Consider the following 18,421-nt stretch of genomic DNA (forward strand, 5'->3'; position numbering starts at 1 on the left):
TTGGGGGGCCAGGCACAGTGGCTCATGCCTGTAATCCCAGCACTTTGAAAGTCCGAGGTGGGCGGATCGCTTGAGCCCAGGAACTTGAACCCAGCCTGGACAACATGGTGAAACCCCATCCTTACCAAAAAAAATAAAATTAGATTAAAAAATTAGCTGGGTGTGGTGGCACACCCCTGTGGTTCTAGCTACTTGCGAGGCTGAGGTAGGGGGATTGCTTGAGCCCAGGAGGTAGAGGTTGCAGTGAGCTGTGACCGTGTCATTCATTGCACTCCAGCCTGGATGACAGAGTGAGACCCTGTCTTGAAAAAAAAGAAAAAAAAATTTTTTTTGAGATGTGGTAAACATACATAACAAAATTTAGCATTTTAATCATTTTATTTATTTATTATTTTTGAGACAGAGTCTCACTCTGTCACCCAGGCTAGAGTACAGTGGCATGATCTCAACTCACTGCAACCTCTGCCTCTGGGGTTCAAGCAATTCTCCTGCCTCAGCCTCCCGAGTAGCTGGGATTACAGGCATATGCCACCACACCAGGCTAATTTTTTTTTGTATTTTTAGTAAAGACGGTGTTTCACCTTGTTGGTCAGGCTGGTCTTGAACTCCTGGCCTCAGGTGATCCATCCGCCTTGGTCTCCCAATGTGCTGGGATTACAGGCGTGAGCGACCATGCTCGGCCACATTTTAATCATTTTAAAGTGTACAATTCAATAGTGTTGAGTAGATTTACATTGTTGTGCAGTTGATCTCCTGAACTCTTTTCATCTTGCAGAACTGAAACTCAGTCTCCACTAAACAACTGCTCTCTGTTCCCCCTCCCAGCAGCCACTGGAAATACTGTCTACTTTCTATGAACTTCACTCCTCTAGGGACCTTATATGAGTGGAATCAGACAGTGTTTTTCTTTTTGCAACTGGCTTATTTCACTTAGCTTATTCCACTTAGCATAGTGAGCATAATACTTATTTCACTTAGCATGGGTTTACTCGTGTTGTGGAATATGTCAGAATCATGCTTTTGAAGATGGAATAATATTCCATGTTACCTATGTAGGGAAAATATTTTTCTGGTAAAGAATTAAATATTTTAAAAAATTAAGGACTTTTGGTGATATAGATTATTTAAAAAATACACGCACAGGGGCGAAAGTCAAACAGTCCAAAAGCTAGTGCCCTGGGTCCCATGTCAGCAAGTCTGTCACCCGAGAGCCAACTGCTCTCACCTTTGTATTGTGTGTCCTTCCAGGGATCACACAGGATGTGTGTATGTGTATCTCTTTCTTTCTTTTTATTTCTCTTTGCACAATAATAGCACACTGTATGTGTGGTTTTGCGTCTTGCTTTTTTCACTTAACACCATTATCTTGGAGATCATTCTTTTTTTTCTTTTTGAGACAGGTTCTCAGTCTGTCACTCAGGCTGGAGTGCAGTGGTGCAATCAGAGTTCACTGCAGCCTCGACTTCGTGGGCTCAAGTGATCCTCCTACCTCAGCCTCCTGAGTAACTGGGACCATGGGTGCACACCACAACACCTGGCTAACTTCTTTGTAAAGATGAGGTTTTGCCATGTTGCCCAGGCTGGTCTCAAACTCTTGGGCTCAAGCCATCTTCCTGCCTTGGCCTCCCCAAGTACTGGGATTACAAGCCTGAGCCCCACCATTCCTGGCCTGGGATCATTTCTTAAAGAGCCAGTTTATTCTGAAGCAGCTGCACTGAACCAGGGACAATGTCTGAGAAAAAACATCTGGCTTCAGCAAGCAGAGAAAGCAGTGGATGTAGAATGTGAACATGGCCTTCCATATTTAACTGTGTTGTTCCCCTTTCTTTACATTAGGAACATCTTCAAGCATTCAAGAAGCAGATGGCTCTGTTGCTTCATACACACTCTGTGAGCCGTCCTGACAGCCCTGTAGTGATTTCTGAAACAGCGAACGTGGTACTCATTTCTCTTCACTTACAGGTGCTGTGCAAGTCCAAGAACATTATCCTGAGGGAATGCTTCCTGCTGGCCGAGTTAGAAAACCGGAGGAGGCCCCCAACAGTGAGTGGGAAAAACACCCATGCAAAATTGGATCTCACCAGAGGGTGAGATGACCACCAACTACCTACGCTTTTTAAGCCACCTTCCCCTTTTCTGGAAGTATTACTCTCTAACAGATTCTACTAAATATATGCACCTGTAATCTCACACCTGTAATCCCAGCACTTTGGGAGCCTCACATCTGTAATCCCAGCACTTTGGGAGGCCCACGTGGGAGAATCGCTTGAGGCCAGGAGTTCAAGACCAGACTGGGTAACATAATGAGACCCTGTCTCTACAAAAATAAAAATAAAAATAAAAACAAATCAGTCAGACAAAACTTGGGTGCATTAAAAACATAAAGAAAGAAAAAATCAATTAGCCATGTGCAGTGGTGTGCATCCATAGTCCCAGCTACTTTCGGAGGCTGAGGCAGGAGGATCCTTGAACCCAGGAGTTTGAAGTTACAATGAGCCATGATTATGCCACTGCACTCCAGACTAGGTGACAGAGCAAGACCCTGTGTCTTAAAAAATCACTTGGAACGTGGCTTATGATCTATACATTAACTTAGAATGTGATATTCATGTTCCAAGTTTAGTCCCAGTTTGTTCATTTGCAGGCATTCATTGAGCAGCACCTACTATGTATATGTGGCAGGCACTGTGCCAGGCACAGGGATTCAGCAATAACAAGCCAGATGAGGTCCCTGCCCTCAAGGGACTTACAATCTAGTGGGAGAGAGTATAAGAAAATACCATCAAATAAAGAAGTTATAATAATACCAGCATCATGAAGGACGCATGTCAACAAAGAAACACAAAGGAAGGTGGAAGAGAATGACAGGCCTGGGGCAGAACTGATTCCTGCTAGGCACTCACCACGTCTTTGCTGAGCAAGTGAGGCATCCTAGACAGATGCTTGTCCAGCTTCCACGTGACCAGACCAAGATTGGCCTTCTCAGGTCAGGACATCCAAAGCCACCTCTTAATGGGCCAGATGGCCACTAGGAAGACAATCTGTCAATAGTTCAGCTCTATAGGGCTGACACCTTGAGCCCTGGCCGGTCTTTTTGTATTCGTTGGAAGCAGCAGTATCTCTCTGACTCGTTCTCTCTCTCTCTCTCTCTCTCTGCAGGTGGGGACTCAGTTTAAAAACAGTCTGAGCAGCCTTCTAGAAATCCTCATCTCTAAGGAGCCCTCCTACATCCGTTGCATCAAGCCCAACGACAGGAAAGAACCCAGTGAGTTGTGGATCATTATGAACTGGGTTCAGGGAAAGGAGGCTGGGAGGCAAAGCAAGGGTGGCAGTGGGTTGGGATCCTAAACACCACCGCAAGCTTGCTCAATGTCCTCTGGATGTGAATCATTTTCCTTTCTAAATGATAGAAGTTGGCCAGATGTTACAGGCTTATGCCTGTAATCCCAGCCCTTTGGGAGGTTGAGGCAGGTGGATCACTTGAACCCAGGAAGTGGAAACCAGTTTGGGCAACATGGCAAAACCCCGTCTCTACAAAAAATGCGAAAATTAGCCAGGCATGGTGGCGTGTCTCTACTAAAAATACAAACACTAGCTGGGTGTGGTGGCACATGCCTGTAGTCCCATCTACTTGGGAGGCTGAGGTGGGAGGATCAATTGATCCCAGGAGTTCAAGGCTGCAGTGAGCCATGACTGTGCCACTGCACTCCAGTATGGGTGACAGAGTGAGACCCTATCTCAAAAAATAATAATAATAGAAGGTAAATGAATGCCTTTGGTGGTTCAGAGTGAGCATTGCTCAGAGGTTGTTCAGTTTCAGGAGCAACACAGCTGAGTCAGGCAGGTGTCAGAGGTGAGGGGACTCAACGTCACTCTTTTCTAGCCAAGGAACAGTCTTCAAAAATGATCTATGACTTGGGTAGTTTCTAAGCTCTTGCCATGGTCTATAATGTAGTCATTAGGAACCATTATAATGAACTATAATGGACCATCAGAGGCTCACAGAGGCTAGGCAGGAAAAGCAAATGAGTGAAGCAGACAGGTTGAAAGGCAATAGGCAGTGGGGAGGACTGTGGCAAACTGGAGAAGGCACATTCTGTCTAAAGAGGCAGCAGCGCTACTCCTCTCCTGCCAGCTGTTGCCATGTGGGACTCTGGCCTCAGGATAGCCAGATCTCAGGACTTTTCAGAGGAACCAGAAATTTAATTTTTTCCTATAAAATTCCCCCATTTAAAAAACACAATTGGGCTGGGCATATGGTGGCTCATGCCTGTAATCCCAGCATTTTGGGAGGCCGAGGCGGGTGGATCACCTAAGGTCAAGAGTTCGAGACCAGCCTTGCCAACACGGTGAAACCACGTCTCTACTAAAAATACAAAAATTAGCCAGGCATGGTGGTGTGCACCTGTAATCCCCGCTACTCGGGAGGCTGAGGCAGGAGAATCACTTGAACCCAGGAGGCAGAGGTTGCAGTGAGCCGAGATTGTGCCACTGCACTCCAGCCTGGGCAAAAAGAATGAAACCCCGTCTCAAAAAAAAAAAAAAAAATTAAGACCTCACGAAATGAGTCTGGGGCCAGACCCAGCCCACTGAACTTCAGCTTGCAGCCTGTGATCTGCCTTGGTTGAAATGAAGCCATGGGATCCTTTCCTGTCATTCTCTGTTCTATTTCTCCAAAGGCAAATTTGATGACTTCCTCATAAGGCATCAGATCAAATACCTGGGGCTGATGGAGCACCTGCGGGTGAGACGGGCTGGCTTTGCATACCGAAGGAAATACGAGCATTTCTTGCAAAGGTAAAATGTGCTTTATTGATCTGAAGCCAATAGTCATGTGCCTACTACGTGAGAATCTCTGGGGTTTAGTGGTAAATAAAATGGCATCCCTTAGGAAGGCTCAGTTTGGTTGTTAACTGCTGTAGTTATGACAGCTAAAAACACTAACATTTGGGAGAACATAAAAACCCAACTCTGGCTGGGCGCGGTGGCTCATGCCTGTAATCCCAGCATTTTGGGAGGCCGAGGTGGGAGGACTGTTTGAGGCCAGGAGTTCGAGACCATCCTGGGCAGCATGGCAAAACCCAATCTCTACAAAAAAAAAGAAAAAAAAAAAAATATATATATATATATACACACACATATATATACACACATATATATACATACATATACACACATATATACACACATATATACATACATATATATACACATACATATATATATATATATTTTAGCTGGGTGTGGTGGTGCACACCTGTAGTCCCAGCTACTCGGAAGGCTGAGGTGGGAGGATCACCTGAGCCTGGGAGGTTGAGGCTGCGGTGAACTTGAGATCGTACCACTGCACTCCAGCCTGGGTGACAGAATGAGAACCATCTCAAAAACAAAACAAAACAACAACAACAAAAAAACTCACAAAAATTCAGTTTACCATCTTCTGTTCATTTCACTAATCCCTGACTGTTTACAGTTAAGGACAAGGCCAAGTGCATAGATCTGCCACGAGGGGACAGCCGTGGGCAGTGCCCCACAGGCCTCTGAATTAGCAGGGGAAGCTAAGTCTATTTGTGACCATAGGGCCTGGTTTAGTGCCTTAGCCCAACGGGCTGTCAAGAGCAGCAGGTTAGCGGTGGGGACATGGGTTTTCAAACCACATGAACTTGGATCATAATCCTCATTCTCTTATAGCTGTGACCTGTCATTTCCCTTATCTGTAGGATTAAATTGTCTAGGCTCAGGGAGTTTGTAAAGATTTAATGAACTATTTCTACGCCTACTCTCACCATCCCCCAAATTGCTTATACACCAACACTTCTTCAATGATGGGCTGTGTGTGAATTTATGCTACCAAAATAGCAACACACTCTCAAGCATAATAAATGGTCACTTTGTTGGTTCAGAATGGTTGAATAGCAGAAATTTCATGTGGTTCAACCAATATTTTGAGTGTAGTCATTTGAGACTCTTTGCCTTTATTTTTCCTGGATGTACCTCCTTTGCCCACCATTTTTGCCCATCAGCTACTTATTCATTCATCTTCATCCCATATCTGACTTCCGCGGCAGATGGCAGGACAACAGCCACTGCCCACCTCACCCCCCAAACACATACACACTTGATGTTCCCATCTACCTGTGTTTTTTTGAACTTCATATATCTCTTGTCTATTTTTGCTGCTGTCTGAGGCTCATTCATTCTTTCCATAAAAACTAGTGAGCAGGCCGGGCATGTTGCCTCACACCTGTAATTCCAGCACTTGGGGAGGCCAAGGTGGGCAGATCACTTGAGGTCAGAAGTTCAAGACCAGCCTGACCAACATGGTGAAATCCTGTCTGCTAAAAACACAAAAATCAGCCAGGCATAGTGGTGCATGCCTGTAATTCCAGCTACTCAGGAGGCTGAGGCATGAGAATCATTTGAACCCGGGAGGCAGAGGTTGCGGTGAGCTGAAACCACACCACTGCACTCCAGCCTGGGTGATAGAATGAGACTCTGTATCAAAACAAACAAACAAAAACTGGTGAGTAGCTATCTGAGCTAGCACTGTCCTAGGTGCTGGGGTGATGTCAGAAAACAGAACAGACCCCATCCCTGTCCTCATGGAATTTACTTTCTATGGGGGAGACCAACAATAACAAAGATGTAAAGTTGGCCCTCCACACCCGCGGGTTCCACATCTGAGGATTCACCCAACTATGGATTCAAAATGCTTTTAAAAATACAATAAAAATAACAGTACAACAATAATAATACAAATTAAAAAGCAATACAGTCTAATATCTATGTAGCATTTACATAGTATTAGGTATAATAAGTAATTTAGAGATGATTTAAAGTGTACAGGAGGATGTACTCAGGTTATATGCAAACACTATGCCATTTTTTATTAGAGACTTGAACATCCGTGGATTTTGTATCCATGGGGGTCCTGGAACCAATTCCCCACATATGCTGAGGGGTGACTGCATAAGGCCAGGCAGGGATATGTTATTTGAAGAAAAGTGAATCCAGGTAAGGGGAAAGAGTGGCCAGGCTCCCTCCTTAGGTAAGGGGGTCACTCTCTGAGTGAGGAAGTGGGCCATGAGGACATTTGGTGTCTTAGTCTGTTTGGGCTGCTGTAACGAAACATTAGACTGGGTGGCTTCTAACCAACGGAGACTTTTCACAATTCTGGAGGATGGGAAGTCCAAGATCAAGGCACTGGCAGACTCAGTGTCTGGTGAGGGCCAGCTTCCTTGTTTGTAGATGGTGCCTTCTCGCTGTGTCTTCACATAGTTGATGATGTGGTCATAAGGGCACTAATCTCATTTATGAGTGCTCCACCCTTGTGACCTAATCACCTGTCAGAGGCCCTGCCTCCTAACACCATCACATTGGGAGTTAGATTTCATCATATGAATTTTGTGGGGACACAGACGATCAGTCCATAGCATTCAGGGAACATCAATCAAGGCAGGAAAGCCTGGAGGTGGGAGCAGGCTCTAGGGCAAGCTGAGAGGCCAGCATGGCAGCTGGTCAGTGGCTGGGGACAGAGAGGCAGGGGGAGATTCACGGGATCGAGCTGGAGATAGCCAAACCCTGTGCACCTGCCTAGCACCACTTCACTTGATCAGGGAGCAACCATATCATAGAGTTGAAGACAGAAGGTACTAGTCCCTCCAACCTGCAGGTATTTAGGGCCTCTCCCCAGCCCCTCCATATCTGTCTAGCTTTGGCGGTGCGTGCTGGTATTGCACAAGGTCTGCATGGATGAAAGCAGGGCCTGAGGCTGTGCTGTGTCCCCTGGGGGTGGTGGAGACCCTGTCTTCTCCAGCTTTCACTGGAGTTCAGGAAGCACACATCCTGCACCTTTGTGTAGGTGGCTGAACAGAGGAAGAACATGGGACACTCGATACCCTTAAAGAACATGCTCATAAATTCCAGGAAAATAAAAATATTTTTCACTGGACATGGTAGCTCATGCCTATAATCCCAGCACTTTGGGAGGCCGAAAAGTGATCACCTGAGGTGAGGAGCTTGAAACCAGCCTGGCCAACGTGGAGAAACCCCGTCTCTACTAAAAATACAAAAAATTAGCCGGGCGTGGTAGCGGGCGCCTGTAGTCCCAGCTACTCGGGAGGCTGAGGCAGGAGAATCGCTTGAACCCAGGAGGCAGAGGTTGCAGTGAGCTGATATCGCACCACTGCACTCCAGTCTGGGTGACAGAGTGAGCTCTGTATCAAAAATATATATACATGTATTTTTTTAACAGTTTAAAATCGGATTTTAGAACCTGGGAGGTAGAGCTTGCAGTGAGCCGAGATCGTGCCACTGCACTCCAGCCTGGGAGACAGAGCGAGACTCCATCTCAAAAAAAAAAAAAAAAAAAAAATCTGATTGTAAAATAAACATAATATGAGGCCAGGCACGGTGGCTCACACCTGTAATCCCAGCGCTTTGGGAGGCCGAAGTGGGCGGATCACGAGGCCAGGAGATCGAGACCGTCCTGGCTAACACAATGAAACTCCGTCTCTACTAAAAAATACAAAAAATTAGCCGGGTGTGGTGGCGGGCACCTGTAGTCCCAGCTACTCGGGAGGCTGAGGCAGGAGAATGGCGTGAACCTGGGAGGTGGAGCTTGCAGTGAGTGGAGATTGTGCCACTGCACTCCAGCCTGGGTGACAGAGCAAGACTCCATCTCAAAAATAAATAAATAAATAAATAACATAAACATAATATGAAAGGAAGGAGCATATTGGGAACACCACTGCTAGCACTCATTGAGTCTTGGACTGGGACTAAATACCTAGTGTGTATTATCTCGTTTAAACCTCATGAGAACCCCATGAGGAAGGTCCTGTTACTGTTCATGTCACACAGGTGAGGCGGCGACTCCTCCCGCTCCGGAGCTGGGCTGGAACCCAGGCATTCTGTTTCTACGCCAGTGGCTCCGGTTGTGCTGCTTCCAGCCTTGATCCATCTGCACTTCTGAATTCTGCGTTCACTTGTTTCATTATACTACAGACATCACGGTTCTCTTTCTAGGGACTGCAGGGTAGAAGGGAACTGCATGCTGGAATCAGGTTCTTAACACTGGAGCCAAAATTACCCCTCGGGGCGGGGGAAGCCCTCATCACTTCCCAAGCATGGAACCCTTTCTTTCTCTTCTCTACTCTTTCTTGAGACAGGGTCTCTGTTACCCAGGCTGGAGTGCTCCCTGAAGCCTCAACCTCCTGGACTCAAGCGATCCTCCTGCCTCAGCCTCCTGAGTAGCTGGGACTCCAGCCGCACACTGCCACACCTGGCTAAAAAAATTTTTTTTTTTTTTTTTTTTTTTTTTGAGACGGGGTCTTGCTCTGTCGCCCAGGCTGGAGTACAGTGGCGCAATCTCGGCTTACTGCAAGCTTTGCCTCCCAGGTTCACACTATTCTCCTTCCTCAGCCTCCCCAGTAGCTGGGACTACAGGTGCCCGCCACCATGCCTGGCTAATTTTGTTTTGTATTTTTAGTAGAGACAGAGTTTCACCATGTTAGCCAGGATGGTCTCGATCTCCTGACCTCGTGACCCGCCCGCCTCAGCCTCCCAAAGTGCTGGGATTACAGGCTTGAGCCACTGCGCCCGACCTTTTTTTAAGTAGAGACGGGGTCTGCCCAGGCTGGTCTCAAATGCCTGGCCTCAAGTGATCCTCCTGCCTTGGCCTCCCAAATTGCTGGGATCACAGGCATGAGGCACCATACCTGGTCTCAAGCATAGATCTTTTTCTTCTGGTACTAGACTACGTTTGTTTGTCTGTTGAGTTTTCTGTTGATGGACATCTGGGTTGTTTCCACCTTTTGGCTATTATGAATCATAGCACCATGCACTGCTACACCCAATGGCTGCTATGAACATTCAGGTATGAATGTTCGGACACCTTTTCATTTCTCTTGGACAGATACCTAGGAGTGGAATTGAGTCACTGGGTTGAGCATCTGATGATGTCATTGTTCTACAAAGACAGGTCAAACTCCCTACTATATTGAAACAGTTTCTCTCTTCTTTCTTTCTTGCAAAGTACCCATCTTTGAATTCGAGAAAGTTCGTGTAATGGGACTACTAGATACACGGAGTGGCTGACATGCCACAGCAGTGCTCAGCAGGCCTCTGGGGCCGGGGATGTGGGGGAGGGCTAGAGGAAGGTACGGTCACAGCTTCTCCATGTCCATCTCCTCTCCTAGGTACAAGTCCTTATGCCCAGACACCTGGCCGCACTGGCACGGGCCTCCAGCAGAGGGCGTGGAACGTCTGATCAAGTACATCGGCTACAAACCCGAGGAATACAAGTTAGGCAAGTAAGTGACCAGAAGACCACCAAATGGTCTCTTCCCTTGACATCAAAGGGTTTTGTGCATTGATCCGTATCCATCTAGAGCCTGGAGACTCGATTCCTAGGGATTTATGGAGATTTGCAAGATTTACGCTTCATCTACTCAATGTAAATGCAGCTCTTAATTCTTTAGAAGAGCTATGGTGCTGCCGGTGGGAGGAAATGAAGTTATAAAGGAAACTTCCGCACTAAACTGATTTAGCAGATGGGCCTCCTTGCTAGCAAAACAAAGAGGGAACCAGAGGGGCCACCTAACGTCTGTGTGCCTGGATTCTTTCACTGTTCCCATGTACGCATGACCTGCCAGAGGAGCCACTGGGACCTAGACGATGTGAGATCATCTGTAGCATCTCAGAAATGGTGTGCTGGAACTCTTAACTGTAGAGTTGTAGTTATCCATGAGCAGAGACTTTCGTACACATTGAAAGCTTTCAGGCACAACTCAAGGGACATGAATCGGGAAGATCCGAGTCCATCTTGTGAGTCATTTTGGTCAGGGTTAATGAGGTTGCAGGGAAAGGTGTCTCAGCATGAAGATCTATTCCCTGACAGCAGGGCTTCCCCACTCCAGAGATCTCTGCCTGTGATCCTGTTCATGGGCTTTCCCCGCTGACTCCTAACTCCCACTTATACATGGTCGTCTGGGCCGCCTTGGCCTCTCTCCATCTGTAGGCTCCTATTCTGGGCCTGTTCCAAGGATCAGTTACTTATTCAGTCCAGATCTCCAAGGGGATTCTGCAAGGCTCAGCACATCCTGAGGGAGGCAGGGCATGGAGGTCAGAGGTGGGATCCGTCTGTTCCCTGTTCCATAAATTGAAACAGGGACAAGGGAGAGTGAGATCACCAGGTACCACCCACTGCTGTCCCCAGTGGCTGCCCTGGGAACTTTCCCTCACCAGGCCTGGGGTCGGGCAGGCAATGTGAGGTCAGTATTTGTAACTTCTCTCTGCTGGCTAATGTGATCTTCTTTTCATTTTTTATTTTTTTATTTTTTGAGACAGAGTCTTGCTCTGTCACCCAGGCTGCAGTGGCATGATCTCGGCTCACTGTAACCTCCGCTTCCTGGGTTCAAGCGATTCTCCTGCCTTAGCCTCTCGAGTAGCTGGGATTACAGGTGCACACTACCACACTGGGCTAATTTTTGTATTTTTAGTAGAGACAGGGTTTCACCACGTTGGTCAGGCTGGTCTCAAACTCCTGACCTCAGGTGATTCACCTGCCTCGGCCTCCCAAAGTGCTGGGATTACAGGCGTGAGCCACCACGCCCAGCGTGATCTTCTTTTAAGCTTAGATCCACATTATTTGGCTGGCTGGGCGTGGTGGCTGGTGCCTGTAATCCCAGCTACTCGGGAGTCTGAGGCATGAGAATCACTTGAACCTGGGAGATGGGGGTTGCAGTGAGCCGAGATTGCACCACTGCACTCCAGCCTGGGCAACAAACTGAGACTCTGTTTCAAAACAAAAACAAACAAAAACACCCATATTCTTTGTCATCACTCTTTAAAGCCTAGCAACATAACTTGAAGCAACTTCAGGTTACGATGGTTTATTCATTTCCTGGGACTGCGTAACAGATGATCACAAAGTGGCTGATTTAAAACAAATCTATTCTCTCCTAGTTGTGGAGGCCAGAAATCCAAAAATCAAGAGTTGGCAGGGCCACATTCCTGCGGGAGCCTCTTCCAGCTCTGGTGGCTCCTGGCATTGCTTAGCTGTAGCCGTGTCCCTCCAATCTCTGCCTCCGTCCTCACGTGGGCTCCTCCCTGTGTCTTTCTGTGTGTATAGAGACACTCTCAATGGATTTAGGGCCCACCCTATTCCAGGATGATCTCATTTCTATCCTTACCTCAATCACATCTGCAAACACTATTTCCAAATAAGATGGTATTCTGAGGTTCTGAGTGGAAATGAATTTTTGAAGGGGGTTCAACCCACTAGATGGTAAACTGACCAATTAATAACAAAAACATTTCTTTTCACTTCTAGAACCAAAATATTCATTCGTTTCCCCAGAACTCTGTTTGCTACCGAAGATGCCTTTGAATTTAGTAAACATCAACTAGGTATGATTTCTTTTTCTGTCCTGATTTCAATAGAATATGAAATGAACAAGTAGAGCTTGCGGGTAAATCTTAAACACGGGTGTTTGATATAATGTTAGAAGCATTCGCTTTGGAAACTAGGAACGAGATATGGGATTATGATAAGATCCCTGTGAATTTCTGCTTTAATGAGTGCTTGGAGGTCAGTCACAGATGCAGGCAGATATATAAACGTTGTTCCGCCGTTTCAGTTCTCGTTTGGATCAGATTCTGTTGTTTACTACTAGGGTGTAAAACCGTGAGAGACCAGCCCCTTTAAATTAAAGTTTCCAAAACTTCACTTGCCTGCGTGTCTGATGTTGGAAAGTTTAGCTTCAAAGCCTGCAGCCTGGGTGTTTGCTGGGAATGGTCAATGAGAAAAGTTAGATGGGGAAATGCAAAAAGTAAAAAATCAAAACTGCGGGGGGAGGGAGCGTCTCCTTTGAAATGTAACCGGTCTGTCAAGAACTACACTTGAGTCATTTGAGGGCCTGCTGTGCGCCAGGTGAACACTAAGTCCTTTAAACTGTGGTCTCATTCTGTTCTGAGAACAGACCTGTAAGGGAGGTGACATAGGTGCTATCGTCTCCGCTTTCTATGCAGGGAAACTGAGGCACGGAGGTGTTGGTAACTTGTTGAAGGCTACACAGCAAGTAAGCGGCCTAGCTGCGGTTTGAACCTGGGTCTGTCTGGCTTCAAGGCTTGGTGGTCTCATTTTCTGACCTCCATAGCAGTGGGCATCAATGGCTGGGGATCTGGTTGAAGGGCCACAGTTAGGCCAGTGGGGCCTGAGCCAGCATCTCTAACCAGCTCGTGGGGAATAGGACGTGGCTGCTCTGCAAGGCTCTTGATGAGCTTGGCCTCTGATAGGACCTAAATTGCTGTGTGGAGGGGGTGGATGCAGGATGTAGAAGCCGAGGGAGAGTGTTCTCTGATCCGACCTGGATTCATGCTCCTCCTTAGCTGTGTTGCCCGGCAAGCGTCTTCACCATCTGTCTGAGCCTGCGTGCCCATTTATAAAACATGCTGATGATGCCTGCCTTGTGGGGTGGCGTATGAGAATGAAATCTAATGCCTGACATGGAACTGGGGGGCTTGTAGCACTAGGTCTGTTCCTTGCCCTGGGAAAAGGAAAGGCAGGAAGGAAACTCCAGTTCCCGGGCAGCATCTGGGAGCCAGGCGTCATGTAACCAGCCAGCTCTCAGGTCTGCAGTGCTGAAATAGCTTCCTGAAACATCACTACACCACAGGCCTTTGATGCCCCCTTCCATCGGCCCCCCAAACACCCCCGGAGGTCACAACCACAAAGAGGCACAAATGCAAAGCCATTTCACCAAAACGTCTGTTTTATTTTAAGTTGCAAGAATCCAAGCCACTTACAAACGCTGCCTAGGAAGGAGAGAATACGTGAAAAAAAGACAAGCAGGTAAGAATTAAATAGAAACAAAGAAGTTTGCTCCCTTTCTCATCTGCTTGGCACCTGGGGGCACATTTGTGAGTTCTCTCCCCCTGCTCATCCTTAAAACCTTGTGTGGTGCTATCTTGGGGTCCAGTTCTGGGGCCTCTTCTCATTTTTACCTTATTGATTGGAGATTATAACATAGTGGCCTGTATGTGTTCCACAGGCATGTTTTATTAGTCCTACAATATGTGTACATTTAAAGAATAATTTTGTGGGCCAGTCGCGGTGGCTCATACCTATAATCCTAGCACTTTGGGAGGCTGAGGCGCGTGGATTACTTGAGCTCAAGAGTTCAAGACCAGCCTTGGCAACATGGTGAAACCCTGTCTCTACCAAAACAAAACAAAACAAAACAAAACAAAACACCCAAAAATTAGCTAGGCATGGTGGTTAATGCCTGTAGTCCCAGCTACTTGGAGGGCTGATGCAGGAGGACTGTTTGAGCCCAGGAGGTGGAGGTTGCAGTGAGCCACGATGGAACCACTGCACTCCAGCCTGGGTGACAAAGTGAGACCCTGTCTCAAAAAAATAAAAGAATAATTTTTGAAAAAGTTTCAAACATACAAGTACCCTTGAAGCCCTTCCATTTTTTTGTCCCTCCCCAGTCATGTTCTCAAACAACACTCCCACCCACACGCATACATTTCTTGAGAGTAACCACTCTCTTGAATTTTGCATTAATCAGTCTCTTGTTTTTCTTCAATAGTTTCACTATCTATGGGTGTATCTCTAAATAATCTATTTATAATTTAGCATGTTTTAAACTTAACTATACTCTTGGTATTTTGGGTGACATTTTTGCACTCCAAATTGATTTTGAAATTCAACCAGGAGATGTGCATAGATTTAGTTATTCATTTGCTGATAGCTACATAGTATTCCACTATAGCAGCAGAGGTCAGCATTATAGGAAGTATTTTAGACTTGGGAGTCTTATGGTCTCCGTCGCAGTAACTCAAGTCTGCCATGGTAGCAGGAAAGTAGCTTTAGATAATATGTAAATGAATGGACAGGGCTGTGTAGAGATAAAACTTTATTTACATAAACAAGTGGCAGGCTGTAGTGGGCCAGCCTCTGAGCTATGAGTATGCCACAACTTAGCTGTTCTGTTGATGGATGTTTGGGTTGATTCAAGTTGCTTGTCTTTGTAATAGAAACAATGCTGTTCTGAGGATTCGAAGAAAAGCGTTTAAAAAATCTGAAGAGCATTTAAAAATTGGGAAACAGGCCAGGCATGGTGGCTCACACCTGTAATTTCAGCACTTTGGGAGGCTGACGTGGGCAGATAACCTGAGGTCAGGAGTTCGAGATCAGCCTGCCCAACATGGCGAAACCCCGTCTCTACTAAAAATACAAAAAAAATTAGGCGTGGTGGTGCACACCTGTAATCCCAGCTACTGGGGAGGCTGAGGTGGGAGAATTGCTTGAACCCAGGCAGCAGAGGTTGCAGTGAACCAAGATCACACCATTGCACTCCAGCTTGGGTGACAGAGCAAGGCTCTGTCTAAAAAAAAAAAAAAAAAAAATTGGGAAATAAGCCAGAACCTAAGTTTTATGTGCCCTAGTTTGCTTGTGTACCCCAATTTTTAAATGTAGACACTAAAAGTAAACCCCAGTGAGACTAAACATGGTGGTAAGACTAATCTGTACCATCACAAGTGCCATTGCTGTGGCTGAAAAAGACCCTGGGAAAATGACTCCCTCATGTAATTTCAGGGCTTCCCTAGAAACCTTCCATAGCCCCCTCTGTTCTGTCTCCCCCTGGTTCAGTTGTTGCCTGAGTACTCCCAGGTAAGAACTGATGACATTCATCCGACCTTCCATCTCTGAGGCTAACAGAGTGCTGCGGTGGGCGTCCAGATGTTTGTTGAATGGACAAAGCCTTCTGGAAAAGCCTTCTGTATTTCCATACGATTGTGCTCACCTTCTAATGCCAGCAGTGAACTCTTTCAGCCATCAAACTGGAAGCCCACTGGCGTGGGGCCCTGGCTCGGAAGGCAATCCAAAGGAGAAAGTGGGCCGTGCGGATTATCAGAAAGTAAGTTCTCAGGTACAACGGAGAGGACAGGTCACTAAACGCTGGTACCCTGCAGGGATGGTCATGGAGGTAGATGAGTTCTTTGTGATTTTTTGATTTGTGCAGAAAGGAAAAACTCCCTTCAGAATGCCATTAGGAATTCAGGTCCATCCCTTTGCTCTGAGCTGAATTTGATGGTGATCACAACTCAATGTATTTGGAATTTCTCTTAGCCTGGCTCAAAAGTCACAAAGTCAAATGCCTTCTGATGCCAGGCAGGTAAAGTGAGTGAGTCTCATGGGCTGGGATAAGACAACAGGGCATGGTGGAGACTGCAGCAAACTGGAACGCTCAGTCTACCTCAAGGTGGGGCGGTAACTAGCCCATTCCAGTTTACTGCTGCTGTGGGGAAATATAGCCAGATGGCTTGAATTTTCAAGGAACGCTGAAATCTGGCTTTTGGGGTTTTGTTGTTGTTGTTTGTTTTTTTGTTTGAGATGGAGTCTCACTCTGTCGCCCAGGCTGGAGTACAATGGTGTGATCTCGGCTCACTGCAACCTCCGCCTTCTGGGTTCAAGCGATTCTCCTGCCTCAGCCTTCCAAGTAGCTGAGATTACAGGCACACACCACCACACCCAGCTAAATTTTTTGTATTTTTAGTAGAGACAGGGTTTCACCATGTTGGTCAGGCTAGTCTCGAATTCTTGACCTCAAATGATCCGCCTGCCTCAGCCTGCCAAAGTGCTGGGATTACAGGCATGAGCCACCATGCCCAGCCTTGAAATCTGGCTTTTATGCCCTGCTTCCTAACTTTTTAAAATTGGCAGCTACTTAAAGCTCCTCAAAACAAAACAAAAGGCCGTGTGGGTGAAATCGAACATATATGTGGGGCAGATTTGGCCTGTGGCCTACATTCCAGGCCTCTGGCCTATGTGGTCATCTCCACAGCCTCTACTACTTTGGCCGCCTCTGAATCAAAGAAGGGGGAAGAGAATGTAAATCTCGGTGAAGAAATGGTCCAGAAAAGTAAGAAAACATTTTCCTTTTTAGGTTCATTAAAGGATTCATCAGTCGCAACAAACCCCTCTGTCCTGACAACGAGGAATTTATCGTGTTTGTGCGGAAGAGTTACATCTTGAATCTCCGGTATCACCTTCCAAAGACTGTCCTGGACAAGAGCTGGCTGAGGCCTCCTGGCATCTTGGAAAACGTAAGGACTAATCTGGGATTTCCAGTGTTGTAAGTAACACGGGCACTGACGAAGCTTAACTCTTGTATGTCTTTGTGCTGCCTCCCTTTGGCTTGAAAGGGCTGCCCTGGCAAAGCCCTTCTTCCCAAGGATGCTGCACAAGAAATTGAACTCCTCAGAATTTGCGATGTCCTTAGTAGCATTATAAAGCCACTGGAGTGTCCTTAGTAGCATTATAAAGCCACTGGAGGTTGTTTAAACGAGCACTTCTTTTTTTTTTTTTGAGATGGAGTCTTGCTCTGTCACCCAGGCTAGAGTGCAGTGGCGCGATCTTGGCTCACTGCAACCTCCGCCTCCTAGGCTCAAGTGATTCTGGTGTGTCAGCCCCCCTGAATAACTGGGATTACAGGCGCCCGCCATCATGCCTGGCTAATTTTTGTATTTTTAGTAGAGACGGGGTTTTGCCATGTTGGCCAGGTTAGTCTCGAACTCCTGACCTCAAATGATCTGTCCGCCTCAGCCTCCCAAAGTGCTGGGATTACAGGTGCGAGTCACCATGTCCAGCCAACAGAGTACTTTCGAATCATTTCTATTCCTGACGTAGCCTTCCTAGAATAGCATCCCTCAAGAGATGGTCTGAGGACCCTGTGTGTCTGGAACTTAGAGGCGGGGCTGTTGTAAGAGTCCCGGGCTCCACTTTGGACCCAGTGAGTCAGAATCTCCAGGAATCTCATTATAGCCAGTTCTGCAGGTGAGTCATAAACATATTCAAGTTTGAGAATCATTCGTTAAGCAATAGCAAAAAGTTGGGAGAGGATCAGGTTAGCTGCTGTGACTATAAAATATAAAATATTAACACTGTGCTTGAAATCAAACTGAATTCAGCAGTGTTTTTTTAAAGCTTCATTTTGATCGCCACAGCCCCAGACAGGGAGTGAGTGAGGCAAGTGGAAAGAAGTGTGTTCTCCACACAGGCATCAGATCTGCTCAGGAAAATGTGCGTGAGGAACCTGGTGCAGAAGTACTGCCGCGGGATCACAGCTGAGCGGAAAGCGATGGTAGGGACATGATGTCTGCCGTGGCCGGTGGTGGGGGTGGGTGTAAGAGTGGGTCCTGAGTGTCAGTCCTCCTCATCCACCATTTCACCTATAAGTGGGGGTCATGCTAGTCCCATGCTTTGAAATGTTCAAGATAATTGCAGGTAGACCCGTAGAGAGCCCTGGATGAATGCCAGCTGTTACTGTAATCAGCATGGCTCCCTTTGTTACCATGGGAACACAATCGCAACGGCTCCTGCCATCCATCCTCCGGAGCAGAGAATGTA

At 46.7% G+C, this 18,421-nt stretch overlaps 1 protein-coding gene across 2 annotated transcripts in view; it reads left to right on the plus strand.

The window, feature by feature from the left end:
• Window positions 1-18,421, plus strand: part of MYO1H (myosin IH) — a 94,319-nt gene that overhangs the window by 69,136 nt on the left and 6,762 nt on the right. For both annotated transcript variants that reach the window (XM_055096092.2, XM_055096093.2), the window contains 9 exons: window positions 1,963-2,043; window positions 3,160-3,265; window positions 4,680-4,797; window positions 10,200-10,313; window positions 12,335-12,411; window positions 13,787-13,855; window positions 15,845-15,929; window positions 16,959-17,118; window positions 18,072-18,155. In XM_055096092.2, the coding sequence (XP_054952067.1) occupies window positions 1,963-2,043; window positions 3,160-3,265; window positions 4,680-4,797; window positions 10,200-10,313; window positions 12,335-12,411; window positions 13,787-13,855; window positions 15,845-15,929; window positions 16,959-17,118; window positions 18,072-18,155 (894 nt within the window). The remainder of the gene's footprint in view (window positions 1-1,962; window positions 2,044-3,159; window positions 3,266-4,679; window positions 4,798-10,199; window positions 10,314-12,334; window positions 12,412-13,786; window positions 13,856-15,844; window positions 15,930-16,958; window positions 17,119-18,071; window positions 18,156-18,421) is intronic.

The sequence above is a fragment of the Pan paniscus genome, chromosome 10, assembly GCF_029289425.2.
Source record: "Pan paniscus chromosome 10, NHGRI_mPanPan1-v2.0_pri, whole genome shotgun sequence".
Lineage (NCBI taxonomy): Eukaryota > Metazoa > Chordata > Mammalia > Primates > Hominidae > Pan > Pan paniscus.